Below are 17,828 nucleotides of genomic sequence, written 5' to 3'. Positions count from 1 at the left end.
AGCCCCAGCTGCTCTGGCAATTCCAGCCCAGCCCCTGCCCACCCTCCCAGCCAGCAATTCCCAATTCCCAATGTCCCATCCAGCCCTGCCCTCTGGCACTGGGAAGCCATTCCCTGGCTCCTGTCCCTCCATGCCTTGTCCCCAGTCCCTCTCCAGCTCTCCTGGAGCCCCTTTAGGCCCTGCAAGGGGCTGGGAGCTCTCCCTGGATCCTTCCCTTCTCCAGGGGAACATTCCCAGCTCTCCCAGCCTGGCTCTGGAGCAGAGGGGCTCCAGCCCTTGGAACATCTCCATGGATTCCTCTGGACTCTTTCCAGCAGCTCCATGTCCTCCCTGTGCTCATCCCCTCCCACAGACACTCCCGTGCTCCCAACATGGGACTTTTTAGAGGAAAATGGGTGGGGGAACGACCATGGAGCACTGGGAATGGGGAAGGGAATTCTTAGCTGGACCTTCCAGCTGCTCCTGACATCGCTCCCTGTCCTTCCCAGCCTTCCCCATCCGAAGAAGCTGGAAAAACTGGATTGAAATTGCTGGGATGAGGAGGAGGTAATGCTTTCTCACGGAGAGCCGGTTTTGCCTGAGGGAGAGCATTTTTTCCTCTCTTGGAATGCTAAAAAGGCTCCTGAGGTTCCCTCGTGCTGCACCCCTGGTGTGGGGCGGTGTGTCTGACACAAAATGTGGGGAATTTTGGATGGAAAAATATTTTAAAATGGGAATTTTGCCCTAATTCCACTGGTTTAATCACCACATGAGACCACAGAGAGGATCTCGAGGAAGGGGCTGTTTTAGGCATCAAACATTGGGGGTAAAAGTGAAATTGGGGTTTTCTGGTGAATTCTTAACCTGAGAGTTTTAAAGAAATCCCTTCCACTCCCATTCCTGCATGCCAAATAAAATCCACGTTTAAAACATGGACACAGGCAGCACCCACGTGTTTATTTTCCAGAGTTTTTCTCCTGCCAGAAAGGTTTTAAGGGGGGAATGATGCTGAAATTCTGCCCTCACCTCTGCAGGATTCCTGAATTTCTTCTCCTTGGCTTCAATCCCCCCCACTCCTGGTTCCTCTTTTTTACTCCCCTCCCTGTGGATGTTGGAATTGCTCTCTCGGTCGTGGTAATTAAGCCAGAATTGAGATACTGAAAATGGAATTTATTAATTTCTCTGCTGCCTCTCTGAGTTGTGTTTGCCTTGGAGTGGCTGCCTGGAATTCCGGGCTTCTATTGCAGCAACATTTTTAATTCCCAGCTCCGGTGTCTCCCAATATTTATGGATTTATTGGACCTCCTTTCCTTGTCCTTTCATTCATTAAAAACCCAGGGATGAGCTTAAATCCTCGTTCAAATGCTTGGATGAGGACAGGATTAATGAATGGAAATTTAAAGGGGAAAAAACAAGAGGGAAATTAATATAAAACAATAAAAGCAGCGTGTAAGGAAAGCAAATAAATTCTTCTTCGTTCCCTTTTTTTTCCATGATACAAGAAGAGGAGACAATTTGGAATATTCTGCAGGTGGAAAGCATTTAAAGCATTGAAAAATGGAATTTTCAGCAGGAGAGAAATGCAAATTAATTCAATTAATTAGTGGGGTTCTTGTTATTTGCTCTCTGAGGTCAAATGTGGACATTTCCAACATTAAAATCTCCTAAAAGAGATGAGTTTGGGGGTTTACTGGGAGGGGATCCTCTGGGAAAGCTGTACCAGGGCCTCCCCACCCTCCCAGCCAGGAATTCCTAATTCCCAATATCCCATCTAAAGCTCCTCCCTTCCTTATCTCTTATCCTTTGCTATCTCTCCATGAATTTTTGGGCTGGACAATTGGATCACAGGGAATTCTTGTGCCCAGTGATGGCCTGAGGAGGTGCAGGATCACAGCAGAGGATTTTTGGGAAGCTGAAGGGCTGGGAATGCTCGCCCATGGATCTGAGGCTGCTGAGCAGTGTTGGGCTGGAATTATCTTCCTGCTACACATGGAAAACATTCAGGATGGAAAGGAAAAATTCCCACACTGGATGTGAGAAAGGCTAGGAGAGCTGGGAATGTTCCCCTGGAGAGGAGAAAGCTCCATGAGAGCTCCGAGCCCCTTGCAGGGCCTAAAGGGGCTCCAGGAGAGCTGGAGAGGGACTGGGGACAAGGCATGGAGGGACAGGAGCCAGGGAATGGCTTCCCAGTGCCAGAGGGCAGGGCTGGATGGGAGATTGGGAATTGGGAATTGCTGGCTGGGAGGGTGGGCAGGGGCTGGGCTGGAATTGCCAGAGCAGCTGGGGCTGCCCCTGGATCCCTGGGAATGAACTGAGCTCAGGAGAAATTGGAAATTTTGGGACTCATTAACAGAAAAGCCACCGGACGTGAGCAGATCCAGCGAAAGCACCTGGAAACTTCCGATGGATCCTTCCTGCAGAAACAGGACTGAAAGGATTTTCAAGACCGCAGCAAATCCATAAAAATGATGGAACTGCCCCTTTCCCTCACACATCCCAATGCTCTGGCTCATTCCTCATTTATATCCCGACAATTAATTATTGCAGGAACAACAATGCAGCTCCAAGCGCCAAATCCCAGATTAACTGGGAAATGAAATCCAGGAATTGCTGGAGAGGGAGATCTCCCACCCATGTGCTGCTGTCAAATTGTCCCAAGTCAAGAATGGAGACGAATGAGGGGGAAAAAAAAGGAATTTCCATGGATTTTTTTCAAGAATTCATTGTCAAATCTTTCCCAGTTTTCAATTAGAGGCTGGAATTAGAAAGAATTTTAAATTCAAGGCCTTGGGAATGCTCTTGTTCCCAAATTACCATGGAACACGGCTTTGATATTGTTTTTCCTCTTAATTTACAAGCCAAGACACTTCCAAAATTATATTTAATCCATATTTTAAAGAATATCAACACTGAAGTTGTTTCTTAAAACACATTTGAGAGATTCCTTCAAAAATTCAAACATTCCTTTCCTGCTCTAATGATGGATTCGCTTCCAGCCGGGAACGTCAGCTGTTTTCCACAGATTTTGTTTTTGACAGTTGTCTGTTTTCTGTGTAATTTCACTAAAAACGCGTTCACTAAAACAAACAAAACCCAGTCAGAGGGAAAATTCCGGTGAAATAGTTGGGATGCCCAAAAGGCACCATGCCACAAACCCCAGATCCCACAAAAATTGTGTCGAAATCATCCCACATCCCGAGATCCACCTGACACAGAGAGGGCAATTTTTGGGAAACACAGATCTCACCAATCTAATTTTTCTCCACATTCCAAATCCTTCACATTTTTTACTCCAATCCCAAATCCTTCACATTTTTCACTGAAATCCAAATATTTCACATTTTCCATAGAAATCCATGTATTTCTTATATTTCACCACAATCCCAATACTCCACATTTTTCACCACAATCCCAATCCTCCACATCTTTCCCTGCAATCTCAATCCTTCACACTTTTCACCACAATCTGAATCCTTCACATTTTTCACTCCAATCCCAATCCTTGTCATTTTTCCCAGCAATCCCAATCCATCACATTTCTCACTGCATTCCCAATCTTTCACATTTTTCACCACAATCCCAATCCTTTACCACAATCCCAACCTTTCACATTTTTCCCTGAAATCCCAACCCTTCGGATTTTTCACTCGAATCCCAACCCTTCGCATTTTCCCTGAAATCCCAACCATTCACATTTTTCCAACCATAAAAGCACCACAGATCTGTAGAATCCACCGCTAAAATCAGGATTCACAAGGAGCTGATCATTTCTTGGGAACAGCAGACGTTTTAAGGCATGAAAAGAGCACCAAAGGCAGAATTCCAAGGATTTACTCACAGTACACGTCCACTCGGATGGATTTGATGGCCGGGGAGCCCAGGCCGTTCTCAGCCTTGCAGTAGTAGCGGCCTCCCTGGTGTCTCTGGATGTTGGAAATCCTCAGGGTTTCGTTGAAGACACTGGAATCTTGGAATCTGTCAGAGGCACTTCCTGCTGTTTTGGTCCACCTGATCTGAGCAAGCACCAAAAACCAGGATTACTTTAGGTCTGGAAAAGGGGCACAGTCTAAAACTCGAAAGCAAAAACCAGGATTAATTTAGGTCTGGAAAATGAGCACAGTCTAAAACTCGGCACCAAACCACGAGATTTGTGGGGGTGGCACCGGGATTTCAGTTTGGAGGAATCAGGGAAATCCCCAAGGAAATCAACAGCTCTTGTGTACGAACACTTCATCCAAGAGTTCCTGCACAGCTGCATTTCATGGAATCCTGGAATGGTTTGGGTTGGGAGGAGTTTAAAGGTCCCATTCCACCCCCTGCTACCACCAGGGACACCTCCCACTATGCCAGGTTGCTCCAAGCCTTGAACATTCCCAGGGATTTCCAATCTGTGGGATTTGTGGCTGCCCGTGATGGGTCTGGGAGGAGAAATGAATTGATATTCCTATTTTTTTCTGATGGTTTTCTTCTTTTGGGAATCACAGAACCATGGAACGGTTTGGGTGGGAAGAGACCTTAAAGCTCATCCCATTCCAACCCAGGGACATCTCCCACTCTCTCAGGCTGCTCCAAGCCCCGTCCAGCCGGGCTTTGGACACTTCCAGGGATCCAGGGGCAGCCACAGCTTCTCCAGGAATCTGTTTAGGGCCTCCCCACTCTCACAGGGAAGAAACTCCTTCTTAACAACCAGGAATTCTGGGCTTTTAGGAATATATTTTGCTCCAGACCATCAATACGCAACAGTGGCATCAAAACCTCTCTTCCTGTTTATTCCACATGGGAATGTCTGGAATATTGGGCTTGTAAATAGCTCCAGGTCAAAGTGTTGTTCATCGTTCCAAAGTATTACATGGAATATTGGAGTGGAAAAGCAGACAACTCAAAAGAATCACTGCTTCCTCTGGAAAAGTGAGGATCCTTGATTCTGGAAAGGTTGGAATTCAGATATTCCAACCAGTGGGAAACCAAAAGCAGAGTTGGAGAGTCCTTGGTTTCCAAAATTTCTGCCCTTGGGAGACTCCACCTGGGGAACTGTGTCCAGCTCTGGAGCTCTCTGCACAAGAAAGTTGTGGATTTGCTGGAAAGAGTCCAGAGGAATCTATGGAGCTGCTCCCAGGGCTGGAGCCCCTCTGCTCTGGAGCCAGGCTGGGAGAGCTGGGAATGTTCACCTGGAGAAGAGAAGGATCCAGGGAGAGCTCCGAGCCTGAAGGGGCTCCAGGAGAGCTGGAGAGGGACTGGGGACAAGGCATGGAGGGACAGGAGCCAGGGAATGGCTTCCCAGTGCCAGAGGGCAGGGCTGGATGGGAGATTGGGAATTGCTGGCTGGGAGGGTGGGGAGGGGCTGGGCTGGAATTGCCAGAGCAGCTGTGGCTGCCCCTGGATCCCTGGCAATGCCCAAGGCCAGGCTGGACATTGGGGCTGGGAGCAGCCTGGGACAGTGGGAGGTGTCCCTGCCATGGCAGGGGTGGGATGGGATGGGATTTAAATTCCCTTCCATCCCCAACCATTGCATGATTCTGTGATTCCATGAACACAGCGAATAGCTTCCCACTTCCAGAGGATAAATTGCCTTTATGGGACAACTCGTGTCCTTGGGATTCCACATCCCAACACTTCCACAGGCTGCCAGGGAAAACACAATTTTTTCCAGATCCAAGTAAAAGCCGGCAGTGACAGGAGCTGTGAACAGGCAGGACGTGAGCATCCGGATTCCGTGCCAGGGATCCCAAGGAAATTGCTCTTTTCCAGTTTGGTTGCTGTAACACATTGGGAAAAGGAGATTTCCTTCTATTTTCCAGCAGAGGAAAACTGTGGCTATTAATGATGGAAAAAATCAGCAGCAAACCCACAAAGCCACAACTCCTATGGAAGAATTTCAGTGCTTTTTTCACTTGATTCCCAAAAATTCCAGAGTGATCCTGACTGGAATCTGGGGATGCCAAAAAATGGAAATGAATAAAATAAATAAAATAAAATCAATTAAAAAATCAATTCCTTCACCTCTGGACTCAGATTTTACACAGTGGCATCCAAACTCTGGAAAATCAGGCAGCACAGATGACCAAGACGTCTGAATCCCAAAAAATTAAGGATTTGGCTTTGGAATTGCAGAGGAAGCATTCCTTACACTCCAAGGCTGAAAGCTTAACTATTACTGGAAATAATAAAGGAATTTTAAGGAATTGCTGAATAATTTAAAAGGCTTTTAGTGAGTGGAACCTGAGGGGAAAAATATTTCAATCTTAGGCAAATTGGTAAAACTTCGGTTAAAAAATGGTTGAAAATAATAAATTGATAAAATTCCTTTATCCTGCTCAGTTGGATCAGTCTTTTTTTATGGAAAAGCAGGATTTAGGGAAATACCCACAAATTCTTTCCCAAAAAACCTCAGAACAACCTGGCCGATGATTAATTGCAGCAATTAATCTTTGATTAATTTGGATTATTTTGATTCCAATGTTGTTCCTTACAACTTTCCGATGTTTCCCTGCTTCCAAAAATTACCACTTTAATCCTGAATAATCCATAAAGGTTTTCCTATCAATATCCCACTGAAGGATGATGGATTTTCCATCCTGTGTGGCTGGAAAATGCCTTTTCCAGCATTAACCGGGAGCTGAGGGCAGGAATTTCACAGAGTTTTTTTCGTCTGGGGTCATGATCATTTGAACCTTCCTGGTGGGAAAGGAGGGACTGGCCCCCACTGAAATTATCCAGGGAATTTGAGGAAATGATCCAAATAGCACCAAACTTTGGATTTTTTTATTCCCATACCTTTTTTTCTTCAGCAACATCAATTGAATTTTTAAAAATTCATTTTTATAGTAAAGACATAATTTAAGGGCAGAAAGAAGCAGACAAAGCTCCAGTTGGAATTCCCAGTTATTCCTTTTCATGGTGGTTTTCCAATGCTGGAATTCCACGTCAAACCACTGGAATCACAAACACATCCTCATAACTTCAATGCTTGGGAATTCGTTCCCTGTAACTCTCTAAAGACAAATAAATACAACACATTTTGTAATTTTGAGCTTCTAAACTGGCACAAAATTAAGCCTGTTACAGTGAGGATGCTGTAACACACCTCTATCAAACCAGGAGTCCCGTGGAAAAGAAATATATATATGGATGGATTCTTGCTAGATGTTTCAGAGATGTTTATTTCCCCAGCCGCATGGCCGGGCTCTGCTGAGGAACCCTCACAGTCAGGACCCGAGCTCCTTTACCCGCGCAGGAAACACAAACCAAGCCATGGGGAACGAGGCTGCCCAGGGGCAGGGAAACCCCGTGCCTCCCCTCAGGGCTCCCAGGGCTACATGGCGGGGGGAGGGACCCCGACAGAGAACTCCATAAAATCCAAATCCAGACTCTTATTTCCCCTTGTGGACCAATCTAAATTCTGCTTTTTTTTTTTTTTTTTCCAGGGACAGAATGAGTCGCTGTTGTTGCCATCCAGGTTCAGGAATTGATCAAATCCTCGCATTTTTCAGGAAGAAAGGCCTGGGTTTGATTAAACGCGCAGGAGTTCAGAGCCGTTCCACTGGGAAGAGCTGAAAACCTGGAAGGATGGGCACTGGGAGAGTTGGAAACAAGGGAATTGGATCCAAGGATGAGGTAATTTCAGGGATGTTACCTCCCAGAAGCCAAAACTGCTCAAAATCGCACCTCTCCTATGGAAACAAGATAACTGGGAATGTTCACCTGGAGAAGAGAAGGATCCAGGGAGAGCTCCGAGCCCCCTGCAGGGTCTAAAGGGGCTCCAGGAGAGCTGGAGAGGGACTGGGGACAAGGCCTGGAGGGACAGGAGCCAGGGAATGGCTTCCCACTGCCAGAGGGCAGGGCTGGATGGGAGATTGGGAATTGGGAATTGCTGGCTGGGAGGGTGGGCAGGGGCTGGGCTGGAATTGCCAGAGCAGCTGTGGCTGCCCCTGGATCCCTGGCAGTGCCCAAGGCCAGGTTGGACACTGGGGCAAGGAGTTAGAATGAGATGGTTTTTAACATCCTTTCCAACCCATTCCAGGATTCCATGGAAAGTACTGGACTGGGAGGTGATCCCAGTGCTCAGCAGGTGCTCCATGCCAGTCCCACCACTGCTCTGAACTCCCAGTGAACCAAAAAGTTCATTTTTGTTCCATAAACCAGAAAATAATCGGATTAGGAATTTCCCATTGTCTCCACCTAATGCTCTTACAATTCCTTTGGATTAAAATCCAAGCAAAGGGACCCTCTGTGAGGGGTGTAACCTCAGGAAGATGTGGAAGACCAGGTAAAAGTCTGGAGAAAAGCCACAAAACTCATTAAAATGACAAAAATTTCCTCAGGAAAGCAAGAGATAAGCTCAGCAGTGATGCAGTATCCAAGGAAAAATTAGGGAATAACAATCAACAGCTTTAAAACACCCGGGAGGGTCCGGAAATTGATCGTGGATCAATTCCCAACATAAAAGGCAAAGTTAGGGAAGTAACGAAATGGATCAGGAATCACTTCCTGTTTGCTCAGCCCTAAATGTTTATGGAAAACTTCTGCAAGCCATGATGTTCCATTAAATTGGAGTCAGCAGTTTCAAAGGATTTTTCTGGGAATGCTGGAGGTTTTAGGACAGTCCCAGGGATGAGAAATCTCCTCCTCCCCACCAGGATCAGCTCCACGGCCCAAACCATCCCCAGTACCCAAAGGTGCAAATCCCCATTTTTCCCTAAAAATCATTTATTATTCCAAGTTTTCCCAGGCAAGTGCCTCACTGGTCCTCCCTGGAAAACCTCTGAGATCCCAGTTTACCCCAAGGTGTTATCCCAACCCAGAGGCAATGCCTTCACCCACTTTGGGAATTGCTTGTTACAGGAGGATGGAGATCTTTGGAACTGCTCCAAGCAGGACTGGGAAACCAGGAGCCGGCAGCTCCCTATTCCCAGAATTCTTTCTTTCCCTCAAAAGCAAAAAGGTGACAAAATCTGCTTGTGTCATTAACTCAGACACTGGAGTCTAAACAGAGATGGAAAACGCCTTCAACAAGGATTTTTTTTCCACTTGGAATTCACTCCTTGGAGCAGAATCGTGGTTCAAAGTGACAAAGCTGTGGTGAAACCCAGGTGGTTTAAATTGAGGCTTTTTTTGTCTTAGAACAACAATTTCAGGTGTTGTTTCTGCTTTTCCTTCTCTTCATCTCCACCCTTTCTGCTCCCCTGGAAAACCCTTGGGAAAAACAGGAAAGCAGCTTCATGGAGCATTCCCAAAATGCTGAGAGAGATGACAACAACTCAAATGAGCACCACACGAGGAAATGTTTCTCCTCTGATCTTTCAGCAATAAAAATCCTGACTCCCTTTCCTGCCACAGTCATTAGGGGACGGATTTTGGGTCTGACATGAAGATTTTGGGATGAGAAGGGTCCCAAATAAAGGAACCCAAATAAAAAAAAGCCCAAACAAACAAAAAAACCAAAACCAAACCAAGCAAGCCCTCCTCCAAAAAGTCCAGTTTGGTTTTCAGGAGATTCCTGTCCCTCAGAAATTCATTAAGGTTGGAAAAGCCCTCCAAGATCATGAAGTGCAACATGGCACTGCCCAGGCCACCACTACCCCATGGCCCCAAGTGCCACATCCACATGGATTTAAATCCCTTCAGGAATGGGGACTCCACCCTGTACCTGTGCCAGGGCTGGACAACCTATTTACAGTAAAAATTTTCCCAACTATCCAATCTAAACCTCACAGAATCCCTGAGGTTGGAAAAGCCCTCCCAGCCCATGGAGTCTCAGCTGTGCCCGATGCCCACCTTGTCCCCAGCCCAGAGCACTGAGTGCCACCTCCAGGAATTCCTTGGGCACCTCCAGGGATGGGCACTCCAAAGCTCCCTGGGCAGCCCCTGCCAAGGCCTGAGCACCCTTTCCATGGGGAAATTCCTGATGCTGTCCACCCTGAGCCTCCCCTGGCCCAGCCTGAGGCCGTTCCCTCTCCTCCTGTCCCTGTTCCCTGCGAGCAGAGCCCGACCCCCCCGGCTGCCCCCTCCTGTCAGGGACTTGTGCAGAGCCACAAGGTCCCCCCTGAGCCTCCTTTGCTCCAGCCTGAGCCCCTTTCCCAGCTCCCTCAGCCTCTCCTGGGGCTCCACTCCCTTCCCAGCTCCGTTCCCTTTCCTGGACACGCTCCAGCCCCTCCATGTCCTTCTTGTCATGGATGACCCCAAACTGACCCTAAGATTCAAGGTGGGGCTTCACCAGTGCCAAGTTCAGTCTCCAAAGTTTCACCCATCCCTAATTTTTTGCTCCACCAGGCCCACACGACACTCCCAAGGCAGGAAACCCATCCCATGCCCTCCACAGGAACCCAGGCAGGTTTTGGGGAAAGCTTTTCTAGACCAGACTAAACCCACTCCAGTGAAGCTCCCACAAGGCCAGGTTTAAGCGGCTCTGTTCCCATCCCGTCGTGCTCGGTTACATCACCGAGGTTATTGATTCCCTGCAGGTCAATATCAGCCTTTTGCTTCCACTTGTTCCCATTTTTAAAACTCCATGAGAAATAATCCGGAAAAATCCTGCTGTCTTTCTGACAGTGCCAACAGCAGAGGAAGAAAATCCGGGAAAAATCCCTAAATATTGGGAGTAGATGACTCCCAGTTTATGTGCACATCAGACCTTGTTGGTATTTCCAGAATATCCCTGTGAGACTGGAAATGAACCCCAAACTCATTTCCAGAAAAACTTTCTGAATGAAACCCCAAATTTCCCAGTGATCCGAACCCAAAATCTCCCAGTGATCCAAACCCTGAACCTCCCAGTGAGCCAAGCCCTAAATTTCCCAGGGATCCAAACCCTAAATTTCCCAGTAATCCAAACCCTAAATCTCAATGATTCAAGTCCTAAATCTCCCAGTGATCCACACCCCAGATTTCCCAGTGATCCAAACCCTAAATCTCCCAGGAATCCAAGCCCTATATCTACCAGTTTTCCAAACATTAAATTTCCCAGTGTTCCAAGCCCCAAATCTCAACGATCCAAACCCTAAATCTCAATGATCCAAGTCCTAAATCTCCCAGGGATCCAAACCTGAAATTTCCCAGTGATCCAAACCTGAAATTTCCCAAGGATCCCGATCAGCTGTGCTGTATTTTCCTCCCACAGGATCCCAATTCCCCCCGATGCTCTCGCTGATCCCAAAACGGGAGTGAGAGTCTGAGCTGCCGCCGGGTTCAGCTGTGGTGACAATGGAAGGAGCTGACATTTGATTTTGCTGGAAAGGTGGGAGAACTGGGAAGGAGGGAGCAGGGAAAAATGGGAAAAGGGTGGGAATCTTGATGAGAGGGATTTGGCAGCTCAGCTGGGGCGGCAGCTTGGATGGAAAAGCATTGACAGCAAAGGCCAGGCAGGAGGAGCGGCTCCTCACAGATCCTGCAAAAACTCCCCAATTCCTTAAAAAATCAGATATTCCATATAAAATATTCCTTAGAAAATCAGGAATCAGAGTAACTGGCTGGACAAGGGTTATTTGTTTGGAGTTTTTCCTAAAACTGTCTTTTTCCCTTTCAAATTACAAGGTACTGATGGTCACATTATTGAATGTGGTGGCACAAAATTCAGGGATCTGAACACATTCCGAAGAGGAGAGCCTTCCTTGGTGGGAATTAAATCCATCCATACCGTCTTATCCCAGGCATTGGATGCAACTTTTCCATCAGGCAATTCCAAAATATTGGCCTGAGCACATCCTGCCTGCACACTCCAGGTGTTGGAGACAGGACAAGGAACATGTGGGCTCAGTCAGGATGGAAATTCCAAAGATTTTGACTCAATTTTTCCATGTTTTTTGCTCTCTGTGCACCGATTTTCCCTTTTTTCCAGAGGATGAATTGGCAAAGTCTCCTCCAAGCAGGAAAATGCCTCAAACAATGTTAAAAAACACTAGAAAAGGATCAAATCTCTCCTGCCCTGAACCTGGCATGGCTTTAAAAGGTTCCAGCAATTCCTTTGTTCCAGGAAAAGGAATTGGAAAGGTGTTGGCATCCCACTGGCTGAGATTCCAGCTCGTTTCCAATTCCAGGAGAAGAAACATTCGACAAACTCCATGAATCCCAAATGGCATCATTCATGTCTTGTGGAGCGCTCCTGGCACACCTTCCAAGGACTCCCACAAGTGCCAAGGAACAGAATCTGGGAATGCTTCCCACATTTCAAGAGAATTGCAAAGAGACATTAAGGAAAATAATAAAAAAAAAGAGCCAGGATCATCTTGCAGCAAGGAATAAAATCAGGATTAAGGGCTGGGATTAAGGGTTTGGAAAGGGAGGGTGAAGGGAATCAGCACAATGGGAAGCAACAGTGGGATGCAGTGGTTTCCAAAGGGAAGGGATGAGAGCTAAAAATCAGGGAATGTTTAAACCGGACAAAATCTGAATTCCATGAGGCATGGAGGGACAGGAGCCAGGGAATGGCTTCCCAGTGCCAGAGGGCAGGGATGGATGGGATACTGGGAATTGGGAATTGCTGGCTGGGAGGGTGGGGAGGGGCTGGGCTGGAATTGCCAGAGCAGCTGTGGCTGCCCCTGGATCCCTGGCAGTGCCCAAGGCCAGGCTGGACATTGGGGCTGGGAGCAGCCTGGGACAGTGGCAGGGGTGGGAATGGGATGGGATCTGAAGTTCTCCCAACCCAAACCATTCCATGATTCCACAACAGCTGAAGGCTCTTCCCAACACCACCATTCCAACCCAAACTATTCCAGGATTCCACAGCACTTAAAGGCTCTTCCCAAGTACTCCATTCCAACCTGAACCATTCCAAGATTCCGGAGCAGCCGAAGGCTCTTCCCAACAACACAACTCCAACCCAAACCACTCCAATTCCCAACATGGGAATGGCTCCTGGATTTTGCAGACCTGAAGGATTACTCATCTTTTATTGTGATTTCACTGCCTTTGGCTCTGGTGCAAATTCCCTGGATTTTTTTTCCATAGCACTCTAAGGCTCTTCCCAACAACACCATTCCACCAAGATTCCACAGCAGCTGGAGGCTCTTCCCAACTACACCATTCCAACCCAAGCCATTCCAAGTTTCCACAGCACTTGAAGGCTCTTCCCAACAACACCACTCCAATCCAAACTATTCCAAGATTCAAGAGCACCTGAAGGCTCTTCCCAACAACACCACTCCAATCCAAACCATTCCAAGATTCCAGAGCACCTGAAGGCTCTTCCCAGCTACACCATTCCAACCCATCCATTCCAAGATTCCACAGCACCTGAAGGCTCTTCCCAACACCATTCCAACCCAAACCATTCCAATTCCCATGGCTCCTGGATTTTCCAGACAGGAAGGACTATTCCTCATTTATTGTGTTTTCACTTTCTTTGGGTCTGGTGCAAATTCCCTGGATTTTGCCAGAGCTTTCTCCTTAACGATGTATTTACCTAATTAGCATAATTGTCTGCAATTATGTAATTAGTGTTCATACGTGTAATCATTGGAACATGTAATTAGCCCTAATTACACCATTAAAGCTGCGAGTCAGAAATATCTTTATCATTTTTGATTGATAGACATATGGGAAAGGGGGGGAAAAAAAATCCCACTCGTTATTTTTATCTCCTTGGATCACGAAATCCGCAGGAGGATTCAGGATTCAGCCCAGAATGGCGCTGGAATTATTTATATAATTTCTATTATTTATCAAAATGATAGCGAGGTTATTCCTTTGGAACAGAAGGAGGAAAACTACTCAGAAAGGAGGAGGAAAATTCAGGAAAGAGGTACCAAGCACAGCAAAGTTTTTGTCTGAAGAAATTAAGGTTTATGTGGAAATTTTGAATTTTTCATGTCTAATATTCCAATACGAAAATTCAGGAAAGAGTCACCAAGATTTTCCGAGATTTTAATTAAGAATTATCTGGAAAGATTTAATTTTTCATTAATATTACCTGGAAATATTGAATTTTTCATGTCTAATATTCAAATTTAAAAATGCAGGAAAGAGGCATGAAGTGCAGCAAGATTTTTCTGTAAAAAGAAATCCAGAATTATCTGGGAGTATTGAATTTTTCATGTCTAATATTCCATGGATTTTAGGAAGAAAAATAGTACAGGAAAAGAGAAAACAGAGCAGCAGTGAGATTTTTCTGTAAAGAAATGAAAAATTATCTTGAAATATTGAATTTGTCATGTCTAATATTCCAATACGAAAATTCAGGAAAGAGTCGCCAAGATTTCCCGAGATTTGAATTAAGAATTATCTGGAAAGATTTAATTTTTCATTAATATTATCTGGAAATATTGAAATTTTCTTGTCTAATATTCCAATATGAAAATTCAGGGAAAAGTCCCCAAGTGCAGCAAGCTCTTCCATTAAAAAAATTAAGAATTATCTGGAATTTTCTTTTTTCCAAGTCTAACATTCCAATATGAAAATTAAGGAAAGTGCAGCAAGATTTTTCTGTAAAAAGAAATCAAGATTTGTCTTGAAATATTGACTTTTTAATCCTAATAGTCACTTGATTTTAGGAAGAAAAAAAATACCAAAAAACAAAAAGAGAAAACAGACCCAAAAATCCCACAGAAATTCTGATGGAGATGCTGTCGCCTCCTAAAAAGAGATTTGAAAACACCTTGAATTTTGAGCCCCTCTGAGACAACCAGATTTATCAGAAAAGTCAATATTTTAGTTTGATTTTGTTTTATTTCAGTGTCTGTGCTGTAGGATGGCACCAGAACAAGCACCTGGCGCAAAATAATTTAATTGGGACAGCAAAAATTGTTGTTGTTGTTTTTTTTTTTTTTTAAAGTGCTTTGGGCTGGGAAGGCAAATATTTATCCCCTGATGAAATATTTGAATTTCTTTCAAGTTCAACTCCTGCTCTTCGAGTTCAGGGTTCTTGGTTTGTTTCCTGATGTGAAGATTGGTTTATTTAAAAAAGCCAAAAAAATAAAAATAAATTCAAAATCAAGTGGCTGAGCTGCCCATAAATGTTGGAGGAGTCGAGAGGAAGCCTTAATTTGGGAATAAATCTCAGTTGGGAATATAAATCCTCCTGGATATGGATTTTCCAGCCTGATAACTCAATCAGAACATCCAAGTGCTCCGGTGAATGGCAGCAAAACCCACCTGGAGCTTCCCAAGCCATTCCCAGCTGCCAGAGGAGGAAGGAGAACTCAATCCATGAGCAAATGTTATCCATGGAAATGGCAGCACGGAGATTAAAACATCCCTGAAGGATCCCCAGGAGTCGTTATCCCACCCCAGCAGGAACATCCCAATTTGTTCAAATCCTCGGATGGACGAGGTTTTGGGAGCAGAATTTCTTCCCTTAAAATTTAAAAACAACAAATTCCAGAGCCTTAGGAGTTCATGGAATCGTGGAATGGTTTGGGTTGGGAGGGACATTAAGGATCATCCCATTCCATGGGCAGGGACACCTCCCACTGTCCCAGGCTGCTCCCAGCCCCAATGTCCAGCCTGGCCTTGGGCACTGCCAGGGATCCAGGGGCAGCCACAGCTGCTCTGGCAATTCCAGCCCAGCCCCTCCCCACCCTCCCAGCCAGCAATTCCCAATTCCCAATCTCCCATCCAGCCCTGCCCTCTGGCACTGGGAAGCCATTCCCTGGCTCCTGGCCCTCCATGCCTTGTCCCCAGTCCCTCTCCAGCTCTCCTGGAGCCCCTTTAGGCCCTGCAAGGGGCTCGGAACTCTCCCTGGATCCTTCTCTTCTCCAGGTGAACATTCCCAGCTCTCCCAGCCTGGCTCCAAAGCAGAGGGGCTCCAGCCCTGGGAGCATCTCCATGGATTCCTCTGGATCACTCCAGCAGCTTCATGTCCTCCTGATGCTGGACCCAGAGCAGGAATCAGCTCTGCGGGTGGGATTTCATGGACAACCTGCCTTCTACTCCATCCACAACAATGGGAACGATCCCCGATTATCCTCCAGAAAAAGCCTCCCAAGAGTTTCCTTGGAAGATCTCATTCCAAAGGCACCAGATCTTCTCCTCCAGCCCGGGCTGATCTGCATCAGCTGCTGGTTTCCCTGGTTACCAAATTATCCAGTTACTCATCAAATCCATTCCTTTTCTCCAAGACCTCCCAGCTCCAGCCCTTGTTCCAGATCCACCCCCACCCCTGTGCTGAGAGACCGGAGTGTTCCGTGCTCATGGAAAAACAGCTCCTGGTACATTATCCCAGAGCCGCTGCTCCGGCCTTTCCTGAGCCCGTCAGAAGCAGGGGAATAAAAGCTGACAGCACAAAGAGGAAAACAAAAGACTGCAGAGCTTTGGGAGGCGAGAAAACAGATGGAAAATATTCAGAGGACAAGTCCATTTTTCGGTAAAACTGGATTTTTTTCCCGTTTTCCTTACAATAATAGGAGAGTCCTGCTCTGTGGGCACTGGAAATTTTCCATATGGGATTTCTGGCAGATTTCAGCTGCCCAAAGTCACCATGAAACTGCTCTGGAGCCACTCCCCGACCTGGATGTCATTCCCAGCTCCATAAGATTCCCTCCAGGCTCATCCCAATTATTGCTGAGGCTTTAACAAGCCTGGGCTCGATATTCCCAACAGAGGGAGTGGGATTGAATCCCAAACTTCCCTTCCCTGCTGCTGCTTTTTTTCTGGGTTTAACCTGACCTCTTCCCCTCAGCACTTCCCAGCCCTTTTTAGGAACCTGCTAACACATTCCTTGTGGAGAGACTGTGGCCACCTGGAACCAGGAAATCTGGCAGGAATGGCTCCAATTATTCAGGATAAAACAGCTTAAGGGGTTTAATTCCTTTTATCAGCTTACAAACCATTGGAATCCTGGAATGGTTTGGGTTGGAAGGGATATTAAAGCCCATCCTGAAGGCAGGGATATCCTCCACTATCCCAGGTTGCTCCAAGTGCTCTCCAACCTGGCCTTGGACACTTCCAGGGATCCAGGGGAAGCCACAGCTTCTCTGGGAATTCCAGCCCAGCCCCTCCCCACCCTCCCAGTCAGGAATTCCTTCCCAATATCCCACCTGTCCCTATTCCCTGTCAGTTTAAAGCCATTCCCCATTATCCCATCTCTCATAAACTCCTTGGAAAGCACCGAGATCGCCCCATGAACAGACCCAGGTAACTGTGGCACGCTAGAAAAGCCCCTTAATTATTTCAAATGCATTCCCCTAATTACTCCCTGTGATTAGCGGAGCCTCCTCCAATGCTGCAGAACAGGATCCTGCCTTCCCCTTATTAATTCCTGGAAAGGAAAAAAATTCCCGTTCCCCAGCTTTCCATCCATTCAAACAGAAAAAGCAGCATTCCCATAAACCCCAAAAAACCGACAACAAAAAGCCCCCACGCTCTGTTCTCTTTGATCAGCTGCGAGTGAGACACAAAAGGCTCCTTTGAGGCAAAGTGGGTGCCACGGTTTTGATTTTAATTGATAAGAATCCTTATCAAGTGCTGATGCAGCCAAGGAAAGGGGGGTGTGGGGTCCCTCACACAGGAGCAGCTGTTTTCCCACCCCACTCCGCGGCTCCTCGGAGGAGTAATTGGAGCCTTGTTAGGAAAATTGATGCTGATTCCATCTGACACTCCTCAGTTCACGGGAAGACTTTACAAATGTTCACTGAGCACCTGACAAAATCCAGCCTGACTCATGACTAAATTAGCCTGGATTTTATGCTGGAAAAAAAACTCCTTCCTGAATGTTTGACTGGATAAAGCTCCCATTTAGCAAGGAAAAATGTTTCCATCCTGCTCCAGCACAAAAAGAAATCTGTGATTAAGCTTTACATGACGTTTGTGCTGCTCTGAGGAGTTTATTTGATGTTTTCTCCCTCGAGTGCAGCACCTGAATTCACACCTCGGCAGAGCTCTGCACAGCCAGGCAGGGCTCGCTCCGAAATGTGCCAAAA

General features: G+C 46.4%; 1 protein-coding gene across 1 annotated transcript in view; it reads right to left on the bottom strand.

Annotated features, from left to right (window-relative positions):
- Positions 1-17,828, bottom strand: part of MDGA2 (MAM domain containing glycosylphosphatidylinositol anchor 2) — a 222,159-nt gene that overhangs the window by 129,641 nt on the left and 74,690 nt on the right. The window contains exon 3 of the mRNA XM_069016095.1: positions 3,818-3,992. Coding sequence (XP_068872196.1) covers positions 3,818-3,992 — 175 coding nt within the window. The remainder of the gene's footprint in view (positions 1-3,817; positions 3,993-17,828) is intronic.

Source organism: Aphelocoma coerulescens, chromosome 5, assembly GCF_041296385.1.
Source record: "Aphelocoma coerulescens isolate FSJ_1873_10779 chromosome 5, UR_Acoe_1.0, whole genome shotgun sequence".
In the NCBI taxonomy this organism is placed as follows: Eukaryota; Metazoa; Chordata; class Aves; order Passeriformes; family Corvidae; genus Aphelocoma; species Aphelocoma coerulescens.
The sequence above is the reverse complement of the archived record's forward strand: the minus strand, read 5'-3'. Positions and strand labels throughout refer to the sequence as shown.